Raw genomic sequence first — 27,716 nt, forward strand, 5'->3', positions numbered from 1 at the left:
GGGAGAGAAGGATTAGGTGTGGGGGGGAAGGACTTACCTCCTTCCTTGTCTCCTCTCGCCTCTACGCTGGACAGGGTCTGCTCTTCAATTCCAACAGTGATCCAAGAAACCTAGAGGGAGACCAGCAGTTTGGACAGGTGATCGGGGAAGCTTCGGACTGCCTGAGGAGCAGGCATGGGGATTCTTTACTCTGAGGTAGGTGAGAACTTCTAGAGATTGCACCCCGACCTCTTTGGCCACTACTGCTTAATCGTTCAACTCTAGGGACACTGTGTCACCTCCGAGCCCCCTCTGCCCTGGGAAAATGGGCTCACCTCTTCCCCCTCCTGCTGGAACTTCCATGATAAGGATTAGAGTAGACGAGAAAAATGTTTTCGTCTCCTGGGATGTTACGGAAAAGGAAATTTTTCCATGTTTTTGGAGGGTCACTAAGTTGCTGGTAAAGACATTCAGTAGAGAGGGGAGGAAATGGGGGGATGTTGGCCAGTTTATCTGCCCCAGGGTAATCGATGAAGTTGTTCTGCCTCTGGTAAAGACTCGAAGCAGATCTAATTCGCTGTCGGGACTTGAAAATACTTCTGGCTGTAACTGGGACCTTGGACCCTGGACATTTCCTGAGCAATCATTCAATCAACCATTGGTATTTATTGAGTGTTTCCTGTGTGCAGAGCACTGTACTAATTACTTGGGAGAATATGGTCCGGCAGAGTTGGTAGACATACATGTTCCCTACTCTCCAGGAGCTTACGGTCTCTTTACCTAGTCGACCCAAATGATTCTGAGTCTGTGGGGTGGAGCTTTCAGCTTTACTCACTGAAAGGGGCCAGCTCCAGCTATTGTTAAGTTCGCGATCCATTGCGAAACAGAAGGTAATCAGAAAATATGTTTATTCTTGGGCTTTCGAATGAAACATTAAATACCTCTCTCATATATGAAGTGTTCAACTGTCTAATGGGATTGAAAGTTAATTGCTGTGATCAAATATGTCCAATTTTTAAGACAGATTCAAAGGGAAGAGGGAGGGACACTCACATAATAGCCACCTATACCTGATGCCCTCTCCTCTTTGATCCCTTACCAGTTAGACGGCATACCATTGGAGATGCTTAGCCCAACACCAGCAAGACATTTGCACCCCCCCCCAACCCCCGAGGCTTCTTAGAAGCGTGGTGACACAACAACCAGTGACAAGATGGTCTTTTTCATTCATTCATTCATTCAGTCGTATTTATTGAGCGCTTACTGTGTGCAGAGCAAGTAAACCTGCTTTTTGATTCATTCATTCAGTCAGTCAGTCGTATTTATTGAGCATTTACTGTGTGCAGAGCACTGTACTAAGCGCTTGGGAAGTGCAAGTTGGCAACATATAGAGACAGTCCCTACCCAACAGCAGGCTCACAGTCTAGAAGATTGTTTCATCATTCTGGGTTTTCCTCTTCACACTGTGGCTATAAGGGGTTTTGGCAAGGGTCAGATTTTTTTTTTAATGATATTTTTTGAGTGCTTGCTATGTGCCAGTCACTGTATTAAGTGCTGGGGTAGAGACAAGATGGTCAGGTTGGACACATTCCATGTCTCAAAGGGGGTTTGCAGTATTAATCTCCATTTTCTAGATAGAGGTACAAGGGAAGTGAAGTGACTTGCCCAAGGTTACACAGCAGACAAAAGTGGTGAAGTAGGCATTAGAACCCAGGTGCTTCTAACTCCCAGTCCCATGCTCTATCTACTAAGCCATGCTGCTTCTCATCTTTCCAGCATCCAATTCACTTGTAGCTAGACTGACTATAAATTTTTTCCCCAAAACTGGGATTATGGGAAGGGCTTGCAAAACCTCAAGTGAGTTCCCCAGACCCCACTGCTGGAGTAGAAACTGAATCCAGGAGTTCCCCAACTTCCTTACTCTCGTGCATTTCAGACAGAAGGTGGAGTAATAATAGCCAACCTTCCCCTCCAGGATATTGGCTGAATAATCCTGGCAAAATTGCTGGGCGTCCAGAGCAACTGCAAAAATCTTAGGCGGCCCAGTGAAAGTAGGATATAGGCTATTCCTATTTAGAGCACTTGGTCCACCAGAGGACATAGGGTTATAAAAGACCAGGTCACTCCGTCAGTCAGTCGCATTTATTGAGCATTCATTCATTCATTCGTATTTATTGAGCGCTTGGAAAGTACAATTCAGCAACAAATAGAGGCAATCCCTGCCCACAATGGGCTCACAGTCTAGAAGGGGGGAAGACAGGTATCAAAAGAGGTAAACAGGCATCAAAAGCATCAATATAAATAAATAGAATTATATATATATGTATATATATATATATATATATATATACCTCATTAATACAAATAAATAGGATTATAAATACATACATATATAGAGAAGCATATAGAGAAACAGAGTGGCTTTTTGGAAAGAGCATGGGTTTAGTAGGCAAAGGTCGTGGGATCTAATCCTGCCTCTGCCACTTATTGGCTGTGTGACTCTGGACAAGTCACTTAAATTCTCTGGGCCTCCGTGACTTCAACTGGAAAATGGGGATTAAGACTGTGAGCCCCATGTGGGATAGCCTGATTACCTTGTATCTACCCCAGCGCTTAGAACAGTGCTCGGCACATAGTAAGTGCTTAACGAATACCATTATTATTATTTTTATTATTATTATTATTATATACACAAGTGCTGCGGGTGGGGGAGGGGGTAGAGCAAATGGAGCATGTCGGGGCGGTGGGGAGGGGAAGTGGAGCTGAGGAAAAGGGGGATTAGACTGGGAAGGCCTCCTGGAGGAGGTGAGCCTTCAGTAGGGCTTTGAAGTGGAGGGGAGTGTGATTTATTGTGTATGGAGCACTGTACTAAGCAACTGGGAGCATACAATATAACAATATAATAGACACACTCCCTGCTTACAGTGAGCTTAAAGTCTAGAGGTATAGAGACATGAAAAGAGAGTTACAAATTTCAAGAGGAGAAGTGGTGAATTAACCAATCCAGGAGCAACATGGCCTAGTGGAAAGAGCCTGGGCCTGGGACTTGAAGGATCTGGGTTCTAATCAGGGCTCTGTCACTTATCTGTTGTGTGACCTTGGACAAGTCACCTGACTTCTCCGTTCCTCAGTTACCTCATCGCCAGTATGTAGAACAGTGCTTGGCACATAGTAAGCGCTTAACAAATACCATTATTATTATTATTATCTGTAAATTGGCAATTAAATCCTACTCCCCTGTCTTAGACTGTGAGACCCATGTGAGGCAGGGACTGTGTCCAACCTGATTACCTTATGTCTACCCCAGTGCTTAGTACAGTTCTTGGCACAAGCACCACAATTATTGTTAACTATTATCACCCCAGAAGTCTGCTTCTTCTGCTCCTTCTGCACTTGTGCCGCTTAGTGTTATTCTTGGAAGTCCAGAATGCGGATCGGCTTCTTCCATTTCAGATTCTCTCTGGCCTGCCAATTCTGCCAATTCAGTTCTCTTTAGCTTTGCCACACTAATAATAATAATAATAATTGTGGCATTTGTGAAGGACTTACTATGTGCCAGACAGCACTGGGGTGGTCCCAGTCTCTGTCCCATGGGGACTCACGTTCTCAATCCCCATTTTGTAGATGAGGTGACTGAGGCACAGAGAAGAGAAGTGACTTACCCAACGTCACACAGTAGACAAGTGGTCTTCCTCCCTCACTGACTCCGATTCCCACAGCCTCTAAGTATTGCCCCAGGCTGCCAACTCCCTCCTGAAGCCCAGACTCCTACCACATCGTCATCTCTACTTATGATAACCCTGCCATTGACTTCCTGTCAGACATGAACTTCTCTCAGTCTAACCCTCGCTTTCCCAACAGCCTCAGGCTCCCACATCCTCTTTCTCATCCTTTCCAGCTGCCTCTACAGGGGAGGGCTTCCACTTGATTTCAAAATTTCCACCCTCCCCCTGTGACCTGGGCTCTTTACCCTCCCATCTCTTAAAAACACTTGCTCCCATCCTCCTTTCCTCCTTCACTGCCATTCATTCATTCATTCAATCATACTTATTGAGCGCTTGCTGTGTGCAGAGCACTAATCTTCAGCCTCTTCCCACTCAGCTTCAAACAGAAGACCCAGGCTTTAGTCCTGGGTCTGTCTGCTGTGTGATGGTGCTCAGTTTCTGTATCTTTAAAATGGGGGTAAAATATCAGTCTCCTTCCCTCTTATTCATTCATTCATTCAATCGTATTTATTAAGCACTTATACGTGCAGAGCTCCATGGCAAGTACTTGGGAAAGTACAATACACAATACACAATATACAATACAACAGTGACATTCCCTGACCAAAACTAGTTCACAGTCTAGAAGCAGAGACATGTACTGTGTCCAACCTGATTAGCTTGCATCTAATCCAGCATTTCGTACAGTGCCTAGCACATAGTGAACACCATAAAACAACTCCTCCAAGAGGCTTTCACTAATTAAGCCCTCTTTTCCCCTGTTCCCTCTCCCTTCTGTGTTGCCTATGCACTTAGATCTGTGACCTCTGGACATTTGATAATCACCACACCCTCAACCCTACAATAACCATGTACATTATCTATGTTACATGCTGTAAATTATTTATTTACATTAATATCTGCCTCCCCCTTGGACTGTAAGATTACTATGGGCAGGGAATATGTTTGCCAACTCTGTTGTCTTTCCCAAGTGCTTAACAGTGTTCTGCCCATAGTAAGTGCTCAGAAAAAAATCACTGATGCTGAAGATGATGATTATGTGCTCCCTGCCCACAAGGCGCTTGTAGTCTACAAGGGGAGACAGATGTGAAAATAAATCAAAGGTGGGGAAGCATTAGAGTATAAGGGTATTTATGTGACAACTGTGGGACTAGGGAGAGTATCAAAGTGCTTAATACTTCTAGTAATATGAGCATTTTCTGAGAAGCTGGTGGGTAACTGCCCTGTACTAAGTACTAGAGAAGCAGTGAGGCTCAGCGGAAAGAACCCGGGCTTGGGAATCAGAGGTCATGGGTTCTAATCCCAGCTCCGCCACTTGTCTGCTGTGTGGTCTTGGGCAAGTCACTTAACTTCTCTGAGCCTCAGTTCCCTCATCTGTAAAATAGGGATGAAGACTGTGAGCCCCACATGGCACAACCTTGATCACCTTTTATCCCCCCCAGCACTTAGAACAGTGCTTCGTACATAGTAAGCGCTTAACAAATGCCATGAAACAAAACAAACAACAAACAAGCAAGTGTTAGAGAAATGCAAAACAAAGAAGCAACACATTCTCTGCCCACAACAAGCACCCGACCCAACCTTTCTCTTGCTCTGTAGTCTCATCTCTGGGACATTACCTCATAGATGTCTCATCATCTCCTTAAACTGAGCATGTCTAAAACTGAACACCTCATCTATCCTCTAAAAATGTCCTCTCATCAAGGTGAAGCATTCAGACAAGGTCATCGAAACACAACAGTGAATTTCTAGTCAAGGAGGAGCTGAAATCCAGCAAGTTAAAATTCTCTGTTCTGGGATATAGCAGAACAACTAATGCTTAGTAAGCAGCAGCTCACCCACTGGGTTCTCAAGAAATACTCTCTAGCCCATGATCTTATCCCATCAGTGATAAAGAAGCAGCATGGCTTAGTGGAAAGAGCATGGGCTTGGGAGTCTGAGGTCATGGGTTCTAATCCCACTCCACCACTTGTCAGCTGTGTGACTTTGGGCACGTCACTTAACTTTTCTGCACCTCAGTTCCCTCATCTGGAAAATGGGGATTAAGACTGTGAGCCCCATGTGGGACAACCTGATTACCTTGTATCTACTTTAGCGCTTAGAACAGTGCTTGGCACACAGTAAGCACTTAACAAATACCATTATTATTATTATTATTATTATTATTAGTTAACTTGACAACCCACCACTTAGGCTCACTTTAGCAAGATATTGGATATCTGCCATTGCCGCCTAACCTCTGGATATTCAATTTCTTCCTTTGGTTTGGCTTCCGAGGTCACAGAGTGCATTCTATAAGAACATCTCCAGGAAAAATAGATCTGGCAGGCCCAGATATAGACAGAATCACCTTAGCTTACTACTGCTCTGATGATGATGATGATGATGACGGTATTTGATAAGTGCTTACTATGTGTCAAGCACTTTTCTAAGTCCTGGGGTAGGTAGAAGCTAATCAGGTTGGACACAGTCCCCGTCCCGCTACTGTATGAGGAGGACTTTTGATACTTTCAAAACTGAAGCAACTGCTAATTGGTAAGGTCACTTGACTGGAAGGGGAGCTGAGAGGAAGGGAAAGTTGCAGACAGCAATACAGAGAGTAATCAGGAGGAGGAGGAGGGGTACTTAGAGCTGTGCCCAGAAAGAACGGGATGGAGACTGGTAGGGGCGGAACCAAGAATGGGGTCAGAAGTTGAGTGTGACTTAGTGGAAAGAGCATGGGCCCGGAAGATAGAAGGACCTCATTCTAACCCCGGCTCCGCCACTTGTCTGCTGCGTGACCTTGGGGAAGACATTTCACTTCCTTGTACCTCATCTATAACCTGGGGATTAAGATTGGGAGCCCCATGTGGGACAGGGGCTGTGTCCAACCTGATCAACTTTTTTATATATAATGGCATTTATGAAGTGCTTACTATGTGCAAAGCACTGTTCTAAGTGCTGGGGAGGTTACAAGGTGATCGGGTTGTCCCACAGGGGGCTCGCAGTGTTAATCCCCATTTTACAGATGAGGGAACTGAGGCCCAGAGAAGTGAAATGTCTTCCTCAAGGTCACGCAGCAGACAAGTGTCGAAGCCGGGCTTTGAACCCATCACCTCTGACTCCAAAGCCTGTGTTCTTTTCCACTGAGCCACATTGAAGTTATATCTACCCAGTGCTCGGCACATAGAAACTGCTTAAAAAGTATCATTATTAGCCTAGCTCTGGTAGCTATAATTCTATTTATTCTGATAGTTTTGACACCTATCTACGTGTTTTGTCTTCTTGTCTGTCTCCCTCTTCTAGACTGTGAGCCCGTTGTTGGGTAGGGACCGTCTCTGTATGTTGCAGACTTGTACTTCCCAAGCGCTTAGTACAGTGCTCTGCACACAGTAAGCGCTCAATAAATATGATTGAATGAATGAATAAACCAGCTTCTTAACTTTGTGTACAGGTCCATAGTGATGATTCAGTGACAGACATTAGCCTATTCTATGAAAAGGAAGAGATTCCACTTGAGAGAGCTACTGGAGGAAAGATAACACTTTCCCCCAAAATAATATTGAACATCATAAAGAACAGAGCACAAGCTGCAGCTGTCCTTTCCCTGATTAAAAGATAGGAGGGGATACGCTCAATGAATAAGCCATCTCTCTCCTGATCATTTAGTAATATACAGATGTCACTGCTTTGATCTCTGTAGGATCCCTGCCAATCAACCACCCAGGGAGGGGTGAACTGCATATAGTAGGGGCTCACTGTGACTCTATCCCTGAGAGACCACGGTTTTATTGAAAATTTTAAGCGGCTTCCTGGGGGTTTATTCCAGGCAGCTACTGCTCCAAGGAAAATCCATGGGGAAAACCTTGAGAAACACCTTGAACCTGTTCTCTTCTTTCACTCTGTCCTTCTCATTAATTACGTATTTGTTCAGTGCTTCCTATTCATTCATTCATTCAATCATATTTATTGAGCACTTTACTGTATGTCAAACACTGTTCTCAGGGCTGGAGAAGATTCAAGATAATTAGGTCAGTCCCAGTCCCTGTCCCATTAAAGCCTCAACATCTATAAACTACAGATCTATAAACTGTTGGGTAGGGACTGTCTCTATATGTTGCCAACTTGTACCTCCCAAGCGCTTAGTACAGTGCTCTGCACACAGTAAGTGCTCAATAAATACGATTGAATGAATGAATGAAGGGACAACAGGTGTTGAATAAGGGACAACAGGTGTTGAATCCTCATTTTACAGAGCAGGAAACTAGGGCACAAAGTTAGTGACTTGTCACTCGTTCACTCAATCATATTTATTGAGCACTTACTGTATGCAGAACACTGTACTAAGTGCTTGGAAAGTACAACTCAACAATAAAGAGACAATTCCTGCCCACATTGGCCTTACAGTCTAGAAGGGGGAAGACAGACATCAAAGCAAGTAAAGAAGCATCAATATGAATGAATAGAATTATAGATATAGATACATCAAAACAAGTAAACAGGCATCAATATAAATAGAATTGTAGATGTACACATATATACATAAGTGCTGTAGGGTGGGAAGATGGGGGAAGAGCAAAGGGAGTGAGTCAAGGTGAAGCGGAAGGGAGGGGGAGCTGAGGAAAAGGAGACCTTAGTCTGGGAAGGCCTCTTGGAGGAGGTGAGCCTTCAGCAGGGCTTTGAACTGGGGAAGAGTGATTGTTTGGTGGATTTAAGGAGGGAGGGTGTTCCAGAACACAGGTAGGACATGGGCCAGGGGTCGACGGTGGGACAGGAGAGATTGAGGCACAATGAGAAGGTTAGCACCAGAAGAGTGGAGTATGAGGGCTGGGATGTAGAAGGAGGTCACACAGCAGATAAGTGGTGGAGCAGGGGTTAGAACCAGGGTCCTCCCACCACTCTCAAGCACTAGCTATTTCCAGTAGGCCAAAGTACTTCCCTTCTAAGTAGAAGCTGAAGCTCCCAATGATAAATAATAAATAATTATTGTATCTGTTAAGCACTTGCTATGTGCCAGGCACTGTACTAAACACTGGAGTGGATAAAACAAATCGGGTAGGACAAAGCCCCTGTCCCATGTAGTCTCAATTCCCATTTTACAGATGAGGTAACTGAGGCATGGAGAAGTGAAGTGACTTCCCCAAAGTCACACAGCAGACAAAGCCTGGGAAGTGAGGCAGGGAGAGGAGAGGTCTTGACATAGGGCCAGGTTATCACTCAATCAGTTGGAGGCAATGCAGAGAAAACACTTCAATCAATCAATCACTTAGTGGCATTTATTGAGTACTTACTGTGTGAAGAGCATTGTGCTAAGCACTTGGGAGCAAACAATAAAGTTGGTAGGGATGATCCCTGCCCTTCAGGAGAACGTCTTGAGGAGAATATCCAAGTTGCTGAACATCTCTGCCAAAGTGAATGTGTTTAGGAACTTAATTTGGAAGGGCTCCATCACTCCAGCCCCTCGTACTTATGTACATATCTGTAATTTACTTATATTAAAGTCTGTATCCCCCTCTAGACTGTAAGCTCACTGTGGGCAAGGAATGTGTCTGCTTATTGTTCTATTGTACTCTCCAGAGCGCTTAGTACAAGCACTCAATAAATACCACTGACTGACCCCTTAAGCCAGAAATTACTAAGAAAGACCTACCTGACTCAACATTGCCATTGGTACCATGTCAGCCAAGGAGCTGGATGTTTATTTCCAGAGACGGTACCATTGGACTTCCATTGAACTCTGGACTTGAGGCCAGGAGAGCAGGCCAGGTGTTGGAGTGACAAGGATGGGATGTGTTTCTCAGAACTCAGTTGAGTCAGGAGTTTATCTTTGATTAGATTAACAGCACCTGACAATTCTACCAACCTGAGGCAGGTGGGAAAAATTAATTTGGAAATCTCCCAGAATCGTCATGGTACCTCATATCTTTTGTGTAAAATGGCTTGTGACTGTTCCTGGGTGTTTCATTTGAGCTTGGCTCAGTGGAAAGAGCCCGGGCTTTGGAGTCAGAGGTCATGGGTTCGAATCCCGGCTCTGCCAATTGCCAGCTTTGTGACTTGGGGCAAGGCACTTAACTTCTCTGTGCCTCAGTTACCTCATCCGTAAAATGGAGATTAAGACTGTGAGCCCCCCATGGGACAACCTGATCACCTTGTAACCTCCCCAGTGCTTAGAACAGTGCTTTGAACTAGTATGTGCTTAATAAATGCCATTATTATTATTTGAGATTTCCAGACTGCAATTTTATAAAGTAAATTAAGAGTGCCAGGACTATGGCAAGTGCTTTCTGGTGTTGCAAAGACAGCACATCCTATTCAACTGGTGTCCTTCAGTGGACTTGATGATGATGATGGCATTTGTTAAGTGCTTACTATGTGCCAAGCACTATTCTAAGCTCTGGGATAGATACAAGGTAATCAGGTTGTCCCACGTGGGGTACACAGTCTTAGTCCCCATTTTACAGTTGAGGTAACAGAGGAACAGAGAAGTGAAGTGACTTACCCAAAGTCACACAGCTGACAACTGGCGGATCCAGGATTAGAACCCACGACCTCTGACTCCCAAGCCCTTTCCACTAAGCCACGTTGCTTCTCAAAAGAATGTGAACTCCTTGAAGACCAGGACAATGTCCACTTACTCTATTGAAATCTTCCAAGCATGCTCTTAATAAATACCGTTGAGAGGTTGATTGACTGGGCTATTCTCTCTGTGGATTGCCCACAGCTGATTCCTTAACTCTCAGAGCTGTGAACCTGTTTCTCTGGTCCAAACAGTCGTGGCCAAGAAGCTCATTACAGGTTAGAGAAGCAGTGTGGTCTAGTGGAAAGATCATAAGCCTGGGTGTCAGAGGACCTGGGTTCTGCCAGTTGTTTGCTATGTGACCTTAGGCAAGACACTTCACTTCCTCAGTTTCCTCAACTGTAAAAGGGGGATGGACAATTATTCTTCCCCATTCAAAGTCTTAATGAAGCACATCTCCTTCAAGAGGCCTTCCCTGACTGAGCCTTCCAATATTCTTCTGCCATTCCATTCTGCATCACCCTGACTTGTTCCCTTTATTATTCCTCCATCCCAAACCCACAGAACTTATGTACATATTTGTAATTTATAGCAGATTGTCTTCCACTCGTTAGCCACTGCCCAAGCTAGGAATGGAAAGGGTATACCTCTGCTTGACTCTCCCTCCCACGGTCGGGACCGGTAGAGTACTGGAAACTCTCCATGTGCGACCCTGAGAGGGGAAACAGTCAAGTTACTCTTGCTGATTTGGGGGAATTTCTCCTCAGTTTCAACTTCCCTATCCAGTAAGAACAAATCTAAGACTAAGTGACTAGATTTTCAGATGAGGATCGGGGCTTACAGGTACTAGAGCTAATGATCTAAGCAGCATATATTGGGTGAGGGAGGAGCAGAGGCAGGCCAGAGACAAATTCAGGAGAGAAAGAGAAACAAGGAGGCAGAGAAATGGCCTCCATTCCTCCTCGATACTTCTGCCCCACAACCTCACTCCCCTCTTTCCCCTTCCCTCTAGCCGTCACCTTTCTTGTTCTGGAAGTTGATGTCTGCTGGTCCTATGTGCCTGTTCTTCCCTGAAGAAAAATAAGGCAATCACCCTAATTCAGCCAGAGGCACCTCGTTTCTCTCTCTCTTTCTCACCTTGCAGTCTGGCTTCCTTTTTTCTGTCCATTCCTTATGGCGCCAAATCCCTTGAGCTGGTCCCGTCTCCTGCTGAGTCCTCCAAGCTGATTATTCAGCATCTGTCCCTTGAGCATTCCCACAATACTTCCTAAATCAGCACTTGAGGTGCTCCACAAGGTCTCCTTCTTTCCCCTTCTCAAGGGGAAAACACTTTAATCAAAAATGGCTCATGGTGGACGGCTCAGTAGGACATGGGGTGAGCTGGATGGGCAGCCTATTTGGATTTGGAACTCTTCTGACAACTTTGCGTCAACTGGACACTGTGTTCAAGTCGTCAGGCATTCTCCTCATGGGTATAGTAGCTTAGGGTTGCACTTATGTTTTTGCTTTGAATCCTTAAAGGAAAATGGAGTTTGTGCAGAAGGACAGATAGTTTGTTCAGGTTGGCTACGGCAGAATGAAAGTAGGGTCAAGATTCAGGGTGTCCTTGGAATCCTGCAATGGAAACCTGCTGTCTGGCCAAATGGAAATTGACACTTGGGAAAGGGAGTTTCTGGTGATCCCCTTTCTTTTTCCATCAAGTTCCATAGGGACTCTGAGAGGAATTTGGCAATCCATGGAGGCCCCAAATCCATCCCCACTTAGTCTCAGCAGAAAGGGTTTCTCCTACCCTTTACTGTACCTCCCTGTTTTCTACTACAACCCAACCCTCACACTCTGCTCCTCTAAATGTCAACCTACTCATTGTACCTCGATTTTGTCTACCTTCCTGCCACTCTCACCCCTGTCCTGCCTCTGACTTGGAACTCCCTCTCCTTTCAAATCTGACAGACAATTACTTTCCCTGTCATCAAAGCCTTATTTAAAAGCACATCTCCTCCAAGAGGTCTTCCCCAACTAAGGCTTCATTTCCTTTTCTCCCATTCCCTTCTGTGTCACCCTTGCACTTAGATTTGCACTCCTCCCTCAGCCCCATAGCATGTATGTAATGATCCATCATTTATTTATTTCATTCATTCATTCAATCATGTTTATTGATCACTTACTGTGTGCAGAGCACTGTAGTAAGCGCTTGGGAAGTACAAGTTGGCAACATTTAGTGACGGTCCCTACCCAACAAAGGGCTCACAGTCTAGAAGGGGGAGACAGACAACAAAAGAAAACATGTAGACAGGTGTCAAGGTTGTCAGAACAAATAGATTTAAAGCTATATGCACATCATTAACAAAATAAATAGAATAGTAAATAGGTACAAGTAAAATAGAGTAACAAATCTGTACAGATATATATACAAGTGCTGTGGGGAGGGGAAGGAGGTAGGGCGGGGAGGATAGGGAGGAGGAGAGGAAAAAGGGGGCTCAGTCTGGGAAAGCCTCTTGGAGGAGGTGAGCTCTCAGTAGGGCTTTGAAGGGAGGAAGAGAGCTAGCTTGGCGGATGTGCGGAGGGAGGGCATTCCAGGCCAGGGGGAAGATGTGGGCCGGGGGCTGACGGTGGGACAGGCGAGAACGAGGTACAGTGAGGAGGTTAGCGGCAGAGGAGCGGAGGGTGCGGGCTGGGCTGGAAAAGGAGAGAAGGGAGGTGAGGTAGGAGGGGGTGAGGTGATGGACAGCCTTGAAGCCGAGAGTGAGAAGTTTATATAAACTCCTATTATAATAGTATTTTGTTAAGCACTTATTATGTGCCAAGCACTGTTCCAAACTCTGGGGTAGTTACAAGGTAATCAGGTTGGACACAGTCCCTGTCCCATTTGGGGCTCCCAGCCTTAATCCCCATTTTACAGATGAGATAACTGAGGCACAGAGAAGTGAAGTGACTTGTCCAAGGTCACACAGCAGACAAGTAGCGGAGCCGGAATTAGAACCCATGATCTTCTGTCTCCCAGTCTTATGCTCTATCCATTATGGTACACTGCTTCTCGCTACTGTCTCCTCCTCTAGGCTGCAGACTCTCTGTGGGCAGAGATGTGTCTACCAACTCTTTTTTATTTTTATATTGTATTGAGAAGCAGTGAGGCTTAGTGGAAAGAGCACGGGCTTGAGTCGGAGGTCGTGGGTTCTAATCCCAGTTAACCACTTGTCAGCTATGTGACTTTGGGCAAGTCACTCACTTCTCTGTGCCTCAGTTATCTCAACTGTAAAATGGGGATTAAGACTGTGAGCCCCACGTGGGACAACCTGATTACCTTGTATCTACCCTAGTGCTTAGGACAGTGCTTGGCACATAGTAAGCCCTTAACAAATACCATCATTATTATTATCATCATCAATCATATTTATTGAGCGCTTTATTATTATTATTATTATTATTATTACTCTCTCAAGCACTCAGTACAGTGCTCTGCTCACAGTAATTGCTCAATAAATGCAATTTATTGATTGACTGATTGATTGATTTCTCTGAGCAGTTGCTTTGGAGAATGACTACCTCATTTTCCTTAGTGAGTTGGCTGGAGTCAATCTCAGTACACTTCAGTGTTACAGCTTCCTAATGTTTCCTTGCATGTTTTTGCTGTTCCAACATGGTAATGAGGCATGGCAAGTGCTTAGTACAGTGCTCTGCACACAGTAAGCACTCAATAAATCCGATTGAATAAATGAATGAATGAGGCCTAGAGGACAGGACACAGAGCTGGGAGTCAAGAGACCTGGGTTCTAATTCCAGTTCCATCACTTGCCTGCTGAATAATAATGGACAAATCTCTCCCCCTCTAGACTGTAAGCTCGTTGTGGGCAGGGAATGTGTCTACCAATATTGTACTCTTCCAAGCACTTAGTACTGTCCTCTGAAGATGATGAGTGCTCAATAAATACCATTGATGGATTAATTAATTAATCAATCAGTCTTCTAGACTGTGAGCCCACTGTTGGGTAGGGACCGTCTCTATGTGTTGCCAACTTGTACTTCCCAAGCGCTTAGTACAGTGTTCTGCACACAGTAAGCGCTCAATAAATATGATTGATTGATTGATTGATTTCACTTTTTTGAGCCTCAGTTTCCTCATCTGTGAAGTGTTCTCCCTCCCTTTTAGATTGTGAGGCCCATGTGGGACAGAGAGTTAGTCTGATATGATTCTATCCATCCCATCTGTAAACGTAGTAACTGGCTCAGAGTAAGCCAGTGGGGTCGTGCAGAGAGAGTGAGGGCATGAGAGTCAGAAAGACCTGGGTTCTGATCCTAGCTCTGCCATTTATCTGCTGTTTGACAATGGGCAAGTTACTGCACATCTCTGTGCCTCAGTTTCTTCATCTATAAAATGGGGATTAAATCCTACTCGCACCTACTTAGACTGTAAACCCCATGTGGGACAGGGATTGTGTCTGGCCTAATTGACTTATACTTACCCTAGCACTTAGAGCAGTGCCAGGCACGTAGTAACGGCTCTGCCAATTGTCAGCTGTGTGACTTTGGGCAAGTCACTTAACTTCTCTGGGCCTCAGTTACCTCATCTGTAAAACGGGGATTAAGGCTGTGAGCCCCCCGTGGGACAACCTGATCACCTTGTAACCTCCCCAGAGCTTAGAACAGTGCTTTGCACATAGTAAGCACTTAAAAAATGCCATTATTATTATTATTACATAGTAAGCATTTAATAAATACCATAAAAAGCTCTTCATTCATTCAATCATATTTATTGAGCACTTACTGTGTGCAGAGCACTGTACTAAGCCCTTGGAAGAGTACAATATAACAATAAACAGATACATTCCCTGATTATTATTATTATTATTATAATATAGGTGACTCTGGGGACAGCAATGGGGCCCACTCCCACTATTTCCTCAACGCCCACCTGCAGCTGTTTGTGTAGGTTATTCATGGAACAGTGTAATTGATAGGTCTTCGCCTTCCAACCGACAGGAAGTCAGAGCTGCGCCGCTGAGGTTCCCCCTCATGGCTATTTGGCTTTCTGGTTTTTAGACCAGGATGATTTCCTTGCCCCACAGTAGGAATTTAAGTGGCGGGCTTCACCACAAGGTCAGTTGTCCCAGCCTAAGGTGAAGCAGATTTCCTAACAAAGGGGCCAGCCTCGAGTAATGACCGGTCTCGGCCTGAGCTAGGTTCCACCCCGGCTCATCTCTGGGTCCTGTGAGGAGAGCCCGGTGCTGTGTTGGGAAGAGAAAAAAGGAGTTGAAGGTTAGGAGCTCTTCTTTTTGGGTCAGAATCATCCTCCAGCAGACCAGGGCAGCAGATGAACCAACACCGGTCCGTGGCCCTGAGCAGGAGATTGGGATTGGGATTGGGATCTGGAGGGCGCTGGGTTATCCTAGAGTCTCCCAATGTCAAGGGAGGAGGAGCCTCAGTCTGACCACGAAGACTTTGGGAGGGAGAACTTGCAGGAAGGAATTCAATCTAGTGCAAATGGTTTAGGAAGTCACGTCGGTGAACCTGGGATCTGGTCTCAGTTCCGTCACTTGCCTCGGAAAATCACCTAACTTCTCTGCCTCTTTAATTTTTTTTAATGGCATTTATTAAGCGCTTACTATGTGCAAAGCACTGTTGGTTTCCTCGTCTGTAAAATGGGATTTCAATAACTGTTCTCCCTCTCCTCTAGCTGTGAGCCTCACGTGGGACAGGGACTGTGCTGAACCTATCTTATGACTACCCCATCACTTAGTACAGTGACTGGTACAAAGTAAATGGTTAACAATTTTTATTGTTATCATTATTATTATTCAGTTCCCCTTTGCACTCTCCATTTCTACCAGTCTTTTTCTCGAATGCAGTAAGTGAATAGGCAAGCAAAATATGGAGGTTTCATGAGGGGATTTCTTCTAGACTGTGAGCCCGTTGTTGGGTAGGGACCGTCTCTATATGTTGCCGACTTCTACTTCCCAAGTGCTTAGTGCAGTGCTCTGCACACAGTAAGTGCTCAATAAATACAATTGAATGAATGAGGGAGACACAAAATCTAAGCTGTCCTCCTTGTCTTCCCAGGTCCTCAGTATGGGGCTAGGAATGACTGGAGACCAATCTGGAGAGCTCTCTCCCTCCTCGATCCTCCTCATTCTTAGTTCCCCCAGCCCCGCAATCCTTTCCAAAGTACAAGGTCTCAGTTTTTTACCTTCTGTCACCCCATAAATTCCTTCTCAATGTGACCTTAGACTGACTCTTCAGCCTATTTCTCCCTCCTCTACCCTCACAACTGCAGGCATGTCCATCTTCCTGCTTGGACTACTCTCTCACTTTTATCCATTAATCGATGTCTCATGATATTCTGAAACGCAGCCAGCATCTTGTACTGAATGTCCTGGGTCTGGAGCTAGATGTAAAACACTTTGGGAAGTGGAAGCTTCGCACCATCAATCAATCCATGGTATTTATTGAGTGCTTCCTGTGTGCAGAACACTGCACGAAGCACTTGGGAGACTGTAGTACCATAGAATTGGTAGACTTGTTCCCTGCCCACAAGGAGCTTACAGTCCCCAAATCCTGGGCCTGGACTTCCTGGACAGCCCAGCTCCAGAACTTGCCGTTCCCAGCCTGATTCAGATTCCAGGCTCTGGTGTCCTACCATGTCATATATCAGAGCTGGAGCTGGTATTAGCCAGTCTTCAGGCCCTCCACCACATGTCTCCTGTACAGTCCATCTTTTTGAGATGTCACTCTCCATACATCAACTCCCCTTAACCCTCTGCAGACTTCTCGTGTCACTCCGTGTCAAGCAGAAACTCCTCACTAGCAGTTCCAGCCCCTCTCCATCAATTTAAGGCACCTCTCTGATCTGCTTCCTTCACCCACTCCTCCCTAAACCTGCTCACTTAGTTCCTCCCAGGTAGTTCCTATCTGTACCTCACTCTAGAATCTCCCATCTCCCTTTTTTTAAAAAAAAAATGGAATGTGTTAAGCACTTACTATATGCCAAGCACTGTATGAACCACAGGGATAGAATATAAACAGGTTGGATATAGTCCCTGTCCCACATGGGACTCATAATATAAGGAGGTGGGAGTAGGATTTAATACTTTTTTTACAGAGAAGGAAACTGAGGCACAGAGAAATGTCACTTTCCCCACTTGTGCTGTTTTCTCCAGCTGGGAGCTTCCTCCCTAAATCTGACAGATCACAGAGCTCCTCACAGAAAAGGTCTGGAATGCCCTCCCTCCTCAAATCCACCACACTAGCTCTCTTCCCCTCTTCAAAGCCCTACTGAGAGCTCACCTCCTCCAGACTGAGGCCCCCTTTCCCTCTGCTCCTCCTCCCCTCCCCATCGCCCCATTCCCTCCCTCCGCTCTACCCCTTTCCCCGCCCCACAACACTTGTGTATATTTATACATATTTATTATTCTATTTATTTTATTAATGATGTGCATATATCTATAATTCTATTTATCTATTTCAATGCTATTGATGCCTGTCCATTTGTTTTGTTTTGTTGTCTGTCTCCCCCTTCTAGACTGTGAACCCGTTGTTGGGTTGAGATTGTCTCTATCTGTTGCTGAATTGTACTTTCCAAGTGCTTAGTACGGTGCTCTGCACACAATAAGCACTCAATAAATACGATTGAGTGAATGAATGAAAGAATGAAAAGGCCCTCCAAAAATCTGACCTCCTTCAGGAAATGTTCCCCATCAATTCCCAACGCCCAAAGTCATAGAAGCTCATCACCCACCTCTAGCATATATGGACTTAATTATGCTCATTCTCACCACTTCTACATTTGTTTATGCAGCATTTATCTTGTCTACAGGTCTGTCTTCCTGTTAGAGTGCAAACTCTCTGTGGGTGAAACATGTGTCCCTTTGTTTTGTATGTCCCAAGCACTTCAAAAGGTGCATTGCTCCACTCAGACAGTCAATACTATTACTATTACTATTCTGCTACTACTACTATTAATTGTAACTTCTACTATTACTCATTCCCCAGACTTTTGGGGAGGGAATGTCATTCTGTAGGAGCAACTTGGATGTGACACATGGCTGGGATATGATCTTCTGAGAGACTAGAGAGAATCCCAGCTCTGCCATTTGACTGTGACTGCTGTGTGACGTTGAGCAAGTCACTTAACTTCTCCATGCCTCGGTTCCATCATCTGTAAAATGGGAATTAAGACTCTGAGCCCAGTTTGGGACAGGAACCGTGTCCAACCTGATTAGGTTGTATCTACTCCCATGCTTAGTACAGTGACTGCACGTAGTAAGCTCTTAACAAATATTATATTCTAAAAAAACCCTTGAGGTCTCTCTCAGATCTCAGGTTCTTTCCATGTTTTCTATCCTCCCTCATCGCAAATGCCCACTTGTTTTCTCCCCTCAGCCTATCTGTCAAGCGGCCTACCAGAACAACTTTGGTGAGGTTTGGAGATGGGTGCGAGAAGACAACAATTATGTGAATATCCAAGACAACTTCAACGGAGACACCCCCCTGATCTGTGCCTGCCGGCGGGGAAATCTGAAGATAGTTAGCTTCCTTTTGCGAAGGAATGCAGATGTGAACATCAAAAATCAGGTAAGTTAAAAATACAAGAGCAGTAATAGCAAGAGACAGACTTTTTTTTTTTTTTAAAAAGTGATATTTGTTAAGCTCTACCATGTGCCAGGCACTGTTGTCTCCCCCTCTAGAGACAAGGGAACATGTCTCCCAACTCTGCTGTACTGTGCTCTTCCAAGTGCTTCATACAGTGTTCTGCACATAGGAAGAGCTTAAGAAATGTGATTGATTGATAGATTGCTTTTCTTCTTCCTTAGAAAGAGAGAACATGTTTGCATTATGCTGTGAGGAAGAGGTTTACATTCATTGATTATCTACTCATCGTCATCTTAATGCCAGTTCTGCTTATTGGATATTTCCTCATGGTGAGTAGAATGACAGGGAGCAGTAGAAATTGGCCCTCAAAACTCTGCCGTTGTGAGTATATTGTGATTTATTACGCCTTTTCTTCTAGACAGAAAGCTTCTTTTGGGCAGGGAATATGTCTCCTAACTCTATGATATTGTACGCTCCCAAGTGCTTAGTACAGTGGTCTGCCTATAGTAAGTGCTCAATAAATACGACTGATTGATTATTGACCTAGACAGTCATTATAAAGAAGCCAATTCGCGTACATGATAAACATCCTAAACACACCTCGTTATTTTGACCATGGGGGCAAAATTAGTTCTTAGGCCACATTTGGAATGTATTTGACCTTTGTGAGATATCTTCCGATTCTGGAAAATTGGGTCAAGCAGTTTCACTTGTAGCACAAATTCGAACTGAAGCCCTTCTGAAGGTCAAACTTTTCTTTCAAGCATTTTAGAAAATAAAATCTTATACCAATCTCAATTATCTGACTTGCCCTTCTATTGAAAATGAACTCCTATACATTTCCACATCTTCTTTTTCCTCCTATTTGTCAATCAGGTCTGATAACCTGAGTGGTGAGTAGAAGATGCTTTTAGAGAGAATCTGTTGGTATGAAGTTCCCACCCCGAATTTGGCAGAATTCAATAAATAGTGTTTATTGAGCCCCTACTTTGTGCAGAACACTGTACTAAGCGCTTGGAAGAATGAAGAAGAGAGAGTAGATATGGTTCTTACCCTTCTGATCCTGTTTACAAAGATTTTCCTTAAGAGGGTAGGAGTCATTTGTTCTCTCTTTTCTGTAGCTTCCCCAGAGCTTAGTTCATTGCCAATGTCCACTAGATGAATTCTTCGTAGATTTTGATATTGCTATAGCTTCAAATGACAAGGGTGAAAGTAAGGATGATGATGGCTGTGATAATGATGATATTAACAGTACCTATCATCCTCTCCTTCTCACCTTCTCTGTTTCAATTGTCTTCTTCCTTTAGGGTCTGGACAGAAAGTAAGTTCATTTGATATTGTACCTAGTTCATTCAGCTTAAAAATTTTCTCCCTTGGGGTAAGCCCCTCAGAGGTAGAGGTGGCAGACTTTCCATTTGAAATTAAATTAATGTTGAATTTGGTATCTTCAGTGAGCCCATCCTGGCTTTCTGTACCCTGAAAAAGTCTTTCTGAGAGGCAGTAGATTCCTAGTTTTCATTTTATAAATCTGTGAGCATCCAGTGTGAAGAGGGAGGAGGGTAGAAGAAGGGGAGGGAGAAGGGCAAGTTTGGCAAGGGGCCGGGTGTATCCTGAAATGGCATTCCTCGGGTGCTTATTGACAATAACTGACTTTCCTTTAATTCCATGTCTCCCCTAACCGAGATGGAAAGATTAAAGGAGTCATATATTTTCCTTTTTCGTGAAGGTGTCCAAGACCAAACAGAATGAAACCCTAGTAAAGCTGTTACTGAGAGCTGGGGCAGATGTCAACACTATGGACTATGTAAGTAAATTTGTCATTCCAGCACTTTGGAAGGGACAGTTGTCTGCCTCGTTTCACTGAAAGAGAAGGCATCATCAGCCCCAAGCATGGTGTTTGTTTTTTTGTTTTTTTTTCCTAGAAGCAGGTCCTAGAGATGGTGAGTTCTCACAGTAACATCTTCCAGGGAACAGGCTCTACCCATGCTTTCTCTCGTTTTGTCTTATGCTGTTGAGTCCGCGCATCTGCCAAGCTAGCTCTCTTCCTCCCTTCAAAGCCCTACTGAGAGCTCACCTCCTCGAGGAGACCTTCCCAAACTGAGCCCCCTTTTTTCTCTCCTCCTCCCCATCCCCCCAGCCCTACCTCCTTCCCCTCTCCACAGCACCTGTATATATGTTTGTACAGATTTATTACTCTATTTATTTTACTTGTACAAATTTACTATTCTATTTACTTTGTTAATGATGTGCATCTAGCTTTATTTCTATTTATTCTGATGACTTGACACCTGTCCACATGTTTTGTTTTGTTGTCTGTCTCCCCCTTCTAGACTGTGAGCCCACTGTTGGGTCGGGACCGTCTCTATATGTTGCCGACTTGTACTTCCCAAACGCTTAGTACAGTGCTTAGTACAGTAAGCGCTCAATAAATACGATTGAATGAATGAATTGAGGCATCTCTAACGCTTTGTGGCTCACCTTCGGGGAAGCAGCATGGCTCAGTGGAAAGAGCCCAGGCTTTGGAGTCAGAGGTCGTGGGTTCAAATCCCAGCTCTGCCACTTGTCAGCTGTGCGACTTTGGGCAAGTCACTTCACTTCTCTGGGCCTCAGTTCCCTCATCTGTAAAATGGGGATGAAGACTGGGAGTCCCACGTGGGACAACCTGATTACCTTGTATCTACCCCAGCGCTTAGAACAGTGCTTTGCACATAGTAAGCGCTTAATAAATACCAACATTATTATTATTATTATATGTTGAAAGGAAACCCAGGCCCCTGAGCCGAGCCCCCACCAGGCCTCGCCTCTGTGGCCCTGGGAGAAGCAGCAGTTGTAGCGGCTGCTCTCAGTGGGATGTGTCAGACAGTGAGTGAGAGGGCAGGGCCCTAAAATGAAGGCCATGTGTTCTGCTCAGAGAGGCTGAAGAAGCTCCTCACCCGCCCTGGTCCTCCCCAATCCTCTCCTTAGTTCCTCTGGCTGGGTCTATCCCTTCCCCAGTGTGGGAAGTTCCAACTTCAGCAGTGCTGCCTAGTGGATAGAGCACAGGCCTGGGCATCAGAAGGACCTAAGTTCCAATCCTGGCTCTGCCACTCCTCTTCTGTGTGACCTTGGGCAAGTCGCGTCACTTCTCCGTGCCTCGGTTACCTCATCTGTAAAATGGGGATTAAGAGTGGGAGCCCCATGTGGGACATGGAACGTGGACTGTGTCCAAACTGATTAGCTTGTATCTACCAGAGGAGCAGAGGAGCCGCATGGCTCAGTGGAAAGAGCCCGGGCTTGGGAGTCGGAGGTCATGGGTTCAAATCCCGGCTCTGCCACTTGTCAGCTGTGTGACTTTGGGAAGTCACTTCACCTCTCTGGGCCTCAGTTCCCTCATCCGTAAAATGGGGCTGAAGACTGTGAGCCCCACGTGGGACAACCTGATTACCTTGTATCGCCCAGTGCTTAGAACAGTGCTTGGCACATAGTAAGCGCTTAATAAATGCCATCATTATTATTATCATTATAGTAAGTGCTCAACAAATGCCATTGTTATTATTATTATCATTATAACCCCAGGGCTTAGTGCAGTGCTTGACACTTAATAATAATAATGGTGGCATTTATTAAGCACTTACTATGTGCAAAGCACTGTTCTAATCGCTGAGTAAGCATTTAACAAATACCATAAAATGACAAAACAAACAAGCAAACAAACAAACTTGGCAGAGCTGCTCTGCTCTGCTCTGCTCCTTGGTCCCCTCCCTGTCCATATCTGCTCCTGGGTCTGGTGGCTTGCAGTGTTGGACTTTCCACTATCAGACTATCTGATAGTCATTGTCAGTCACCTGTGGCCATGGGCCAATCAGAGGGTTCAAAAGCCAATAATAATAATAATTACTGCAGTATTTGTGCTTATAATAAGCACTTACTATGGGTCAACTATTGTAATAAGCACTGGGATAATAAATAAATAAAGGATTATAAAGGATAATAAACTCGGGCACAATCTCTGTCCCACATGGGGCTCACAGTATAAGGATTTAAGAGCTCAGAGATTGAATCCCCATTTTACAGATGAGGAAACTGAGGCCCCAAGGAATTTGATGGCTTGCCTCAGGTCACACAGCAAGCAAGTGGTGGAGCCAGGATTAGAGCCTATGTTTTCTGGTGGCATGATGTAGCGGGTAAAGCATGATCTTGGGAGTCTTAAGGCCATGGGTTCTAATCCTAACTCCACCACTTTTCTGCTGTGTCTCCTTGGGCAAGTCACTTCACTTCTTTGGGCCTCGGTTCCCTCATCTGTTAAATGGGGATTGAGACTGTGAGCCCCATGTGGGACAGGGGCTGTGTCCAACACGATTATCTTGTACCTATGGTATTGCTTAGAAAAGTGCCTAGCACATAATAATAATTATGGTATTTGTTAAGTGCTTACTATGTGCCAAGCACTGTTCTAAGCGCTGGGGTAGATACAAGGTAAGCAGGTTACCCCACATGGAGCTCACAGTCTTCCTCCCCATTTTACATATGAGGTAACTGAGGCACAGAGAAGTTAAGTGTCTTGCCCAAGGTCACAGAGCAGACAAGTGGTGGAGTCAGGATTAGAACCCATGACCTCTGACTCCCAAGCCTGGGCTCTTTCCACTTTTCCATTCATTCATTCAGTCATATTTATTCATTCATTCATTCAATCGTATTTATTGAGCACTTATTGTGTGCTGTACTAAGCGCTTGGGAAGTACAAGTTGGCAACATATAGAGATGGTCCTTACCCAACAGCGGGCTCATAGTTATTGAGCACTTACTGTGTGCAGAGCACTGTACTAAGCGCTTTCCACTGAGCCATACTGCTTCTAGTAAACCTAGTAAGCGCTTAACAAATACAACTATTATTATTCTTATTCTTATTCTAGTCCCATGCTCTTTCCACTAGGCTACAACTGCTTCTCATTCCCATGGGCAAAATTCCTGTCTGCAATCCATCAGTGTGGAACCTCAACTTAATACTTTTTAGTCATTTTCTGTTGAACTAGTGAAAAAAATACAAGGAGTAAATTCACCTGTCATAGGCTAATGAGGCAGATTTCATTAGGCCTATGAAGAAAAGTATCGATCGCTGCATTTTTTTACAAAATGGACACTAATTGCTTCATGCAGGATCAGCTGTATTAGAGGAGGAGGGATCTCTCTCGGTCTGGGGATGGGGGAAAAGCAGATTGGGACAGGGCACTGCTGGTTCATTTCAGGGGACTCCCTTAAAAGATGGACTGTATGGTGGTTCTCTTGCGGGCAGTATGGGGCCCGGATTGAGCATGGGTTCTAATCCTGCTCTGCCAATTACTTGCTGTGTGAATTTGAGCAAGTCACTTAACTTCTCTGCGCCTCAGTTTCCTCAACTACAATATGGGGATGCAATACTTGTTCTCTCTCCTATTTAATTTGTGAGCCCCGTGCGGGACAGGGACTGTGTCCAATCAAATTAACCTTTACCTATCCCAGAGCTTAGAACGGTGTTTGACACATAGCAAGCACTTAACAAATATCATAAAAAAAGGAAAGCACTCCAGGGAACAAAGAACTTGTAGCAGAGGTTCTCCTAACTTTCAGGAGCCTATTCCGCTGGTCCACTAAGAAATCCCTGTTTGATTTTAGGTTGACATCAAGAAAGAAGTGAGTTTCTCTGGGTCATAGTGGGTCAGGAGGAAGGTGACACTGTGGAGGCAAGAAAGACGATTTCAGTTATCAGAGCAGCAAAGAAAAGCAAAGGAAACTTGCAAAATGTCACCTTGAAAAAGCAACATCAACTATTTTAAGGGGTGGAGCAAAAGACAGAAACGCAAAATAAATCCCGTTGACTTCGGTTAAGTTCTGACCAGCTGAGGTGTCTGTTTGGTTTCAGGCTGGTTGTACGGCTCTTCATTATGCTTGTGAAATGAAAAATCAGAACATCGTTCCGTTACTGCTTGATGCCCACGCAGACCCGTTGCTGAAGAATAAGGTGAGGTGGGCAGAGGGTGAGCCCAGAGGAAGCCAACGGCATATTCTGTGGGGGCTCAGTGCTCTACCCTCTTGCTGCGTCTCCAGGTTTTCATTCCTTGTGAGAGTGAGATATTAATATGTGTCTCTCCCACAGAAAGGCGAGAGCCCCTTGGACATTGCACACAGGCTGAACTTCCCCCAGATCGAACTGATGCTAAGAAAGGCCTCCTGACTCTTCTGATGGATGCACGGAGCAATCAGTAGGCAATCAATTGGATGCCTCAGCTCCACCTCTTGTTTTCTGTCTGACTGTGGGCAGGTCCCCAGCTCTCCTTCTGCCTTAGTTTTTTCACCTGTGAAATAGGACGACAGTGGTTGCCAACGGCCGTATTGGTAGCACGCAGCGTGTGGTGACGTCTTCTGATGTGAAGAGCAGAGTGTTACTGTGATCCTTCAGAAACTCAACCCACAGCAATTTTGCGGACCATAAAGGGCTCAATTTGGCAACTCAACCAAGACAAGGACTAATCTAGGTTTTTTGCTTTTCATATTTGGGCGACTCAATTCTCCAGGGGAATGGGAAAGGGCGAGGGAAGGGGAAGGGAATGTATCCATTTTTCCCATCACTGGGGCATCCTGGCTTCTCCTCTAGCCCTCAGCTGAGCTTCTAGCTCCTCCTGGAGAGAAGAGCACCAGCCTGGAGCTGCAGAGCGGTTTGCTTGGAAAGAAACAGAGCAAAGGCTCTGTGTGTGTGTGTGTGTGTGTGTGTGTGTGTGTGCGCACGCTTGATTTATAGAAAAATCTCACTATGAACCAGTGCTGCAGAGAGCCTTTACAAATCAAAGTTGGAATGCACATGGTTATTTGACTGGGTTTTCAAAATCACGATTTGAAAAGAGACACTTGTAGTTCTGGCCTTTAGATTAAGGGTATCTGGCCACCTTTATCCTGATGGACTGATTTTTCATGACAAATTGACTTTAGATCATCTAGGATGGGTTATTCCAGACAGCCTCTGCCATTCCAAGCACAGAACTGAGGCCCGCAAGTCTTGTCGATGGAACAGTTTGGCAGGGGTTCTGGGAGGCGCTTCCATCAGAAGGCAAAATCTTATCCTAACAAGAGGGTATAGATTGGGAATTGCTCTTGCCTCTGGCAGGGGCTCTGAGGAAGCCACTGTGCCCACTTCTGATGCTCACCTAGGGATCCTTAGTGGTCTTTTCTGGCTGACAGGTGCCCCCACCCCTAGCAGCTTAGCTAATTTGTTAGTCCGACTCCGTGAGGAAAATCGAATCGCACGACCACTTCGCTTTCCCCAGTATCAGTTTCACTGTCAAGCCTGTTCCTGTTTTCTAAACAAATAAATGCGGATTTGTGAAACTGGTGGCTGGCTCTTTGACTAAAATGCCAACAGCCACATGCAACCTGGCAGACGGGATGCGGAAGGCAATGGGCCGGCAATCTCTGGCCTCACACTAGCCAGAGACCTCCTCGTCCAGCCAGCGGTGGGCTGATACTTCAAACAACAACGTTTCATCTATCCCTTCCCCTTCGCCTCTGCTCAAGGGAACCCAAGGCTGAATCACCCAGAAGGGACAGGGAGTGGTGGGGGTGGGAAAGGGGCAGGGAGATGGCCTAGGGATATAGGTTGGGGGAACCTGGAACCATGTTATGGTGGCCACGGTTACTGGGCGTAGCATGGTGCCTGGCAGAGACCTTCCCATCCTATCTTCCCAGCTCACTGAAATCAAACTACTGTGCTATTTCTTTCCAGCAGCTGTCAAGTTGTCTGACCTTTGTCCATCAGGGAGCAGTTCAGATGATTAACACCCCAACATACTTTCTCGCATGCCAAGAAAGCTGATCTGAGTTCCTGCTTCCTCTTACCCTCCAAATTTTTCTCCCTCTCCTCTCATTCCCTCTCTACAGCAGGGCCAGACCAATAACTCCAAGCAGGCTGTGTAGATTTTCACATGGGACAACTTGATCACCTTGTATCCTCCCCAGGGCTTAGAACAGTACTTTGCATATAGTAAGCGCTTAACAAATACCAAAATTATTATTATTATTATTATTATTATTATTATTATGTCTGGCACTGAGAGGGACTTCTGGGGAATAATAATGCTAACAACAATTATCATTATTATCATTATGATTATTATTTTGGTATTCATTAATTTAATAGTAATAATAATGATGGCATTTATTAAGTGCTTATTATGTGCAAAGCACTGTTCTAAGCGCTGAGGAAGTTACAAGGTGATCAGGTTGTCCCACGGGAGGCTCACAGTCTTCACCCCCACTTTAAAGATGAGGGAACTGAGGCCCAGAGAAGTGAAGCGACTTGCCCAAAGTCACACAGTTGGCAACTGGCGGAGCCAGGATTTGAACCCATGACCTCTGAATCCAAAGCCCAGGCTCTTTCCACTGAGCCATGCTGCTTTTCTAGAATTTCATTCATTCATTCAATTGTATTTATTGAGTGCTTACTGTGTGCACAGCACTGTACTAAGCACTTGGGAAGTACAAGTTGGCAACATATAGAGACGGTCCCTACCCAACAGTGGGCTCACAGTCTAGAATTTCTTACCAAGTGCTAAGGACTGTACTAATTACTGGGGTAGAGACAATATGAGCAGATCGGACACAGTACCTGGCCCACTCTAGAGAGGGAGAACAGGTATTTAATCCCCATTTTATAGATCAGGAAACTGAGGCACAGAGGAGACAAGTCACCTGCCCAAGTTCACAGAGCAGGCAAGTGGTGACAATGGCAGAGAATATTAATGGCACAAGAAGGGTTTGTATATATACGTGGCCATGATGGGCTAGGTCAACGGAAAAGATGCGCCATTAAAAAGTCATCCCAAGCCACGCATTCAGGGAAGACAGCCATCACCCTGCTCATCCAAGCAATCTCCAGTGTCCCTAAAAACGTCCAAACATTGATCTAACAGGACCATGAGTCTGGC

At 45.0% G+C, this 27,716-nt stretch overlaps 1 protein-coding gene and 1 non-coding gene across 2 annotated transcripts; one reads left to right on the top strand and one right to left on the bottom strand.

The window, feature by feature from the left end:
- ANKRD22 (ankyrin repeat domain 22) lies at positions 1-25,135 on the top strand. Its single transcript, XM_038744160.1, has 6 exons — positions 1-195; positions 18,574-18,765; positions 19,005-19,112; positions 20,510-20,587; positions 24,662-24,760; positions 24,896-25,135. The coding sequence occupies exons 1-6, from the start codon at positions 175-177 to the stop codon at positions 24,971-24,973; spliced, it is 576 nt and encodes a 191-aa protein (XP_038600088.1). The 5' UTR covers positions 1-174; the 3' UTR covers positions 24,974-25,135.
- Positions 10,785-10,922, bottom strand: LOC119926295. Its single transcript, XR_005450183.1, has one exon. It is a non-coding gene; the product is annotated as a small nucleolar RNA SNORA7 (small nucleolar RNA).
- Positions 25,136-27,716: the final 2,581 nt, after the last annotated feature.

Source organism: Tachyglossus aculeatus, chromosome 3, assembly GCF_015852505.1.
Source record: "Tachyglossus aculeatus isolate mTacAcu1 chromosome 3, mTacAcu1.pri, whole genome shotgun sequence".
Lineage (NCBI taxonomy): Eukaryota > Metazoa > Chordata > Mammalia > Monotremata > Tachyglossidae > Tachyglossus > Tachyglossus aculeatus.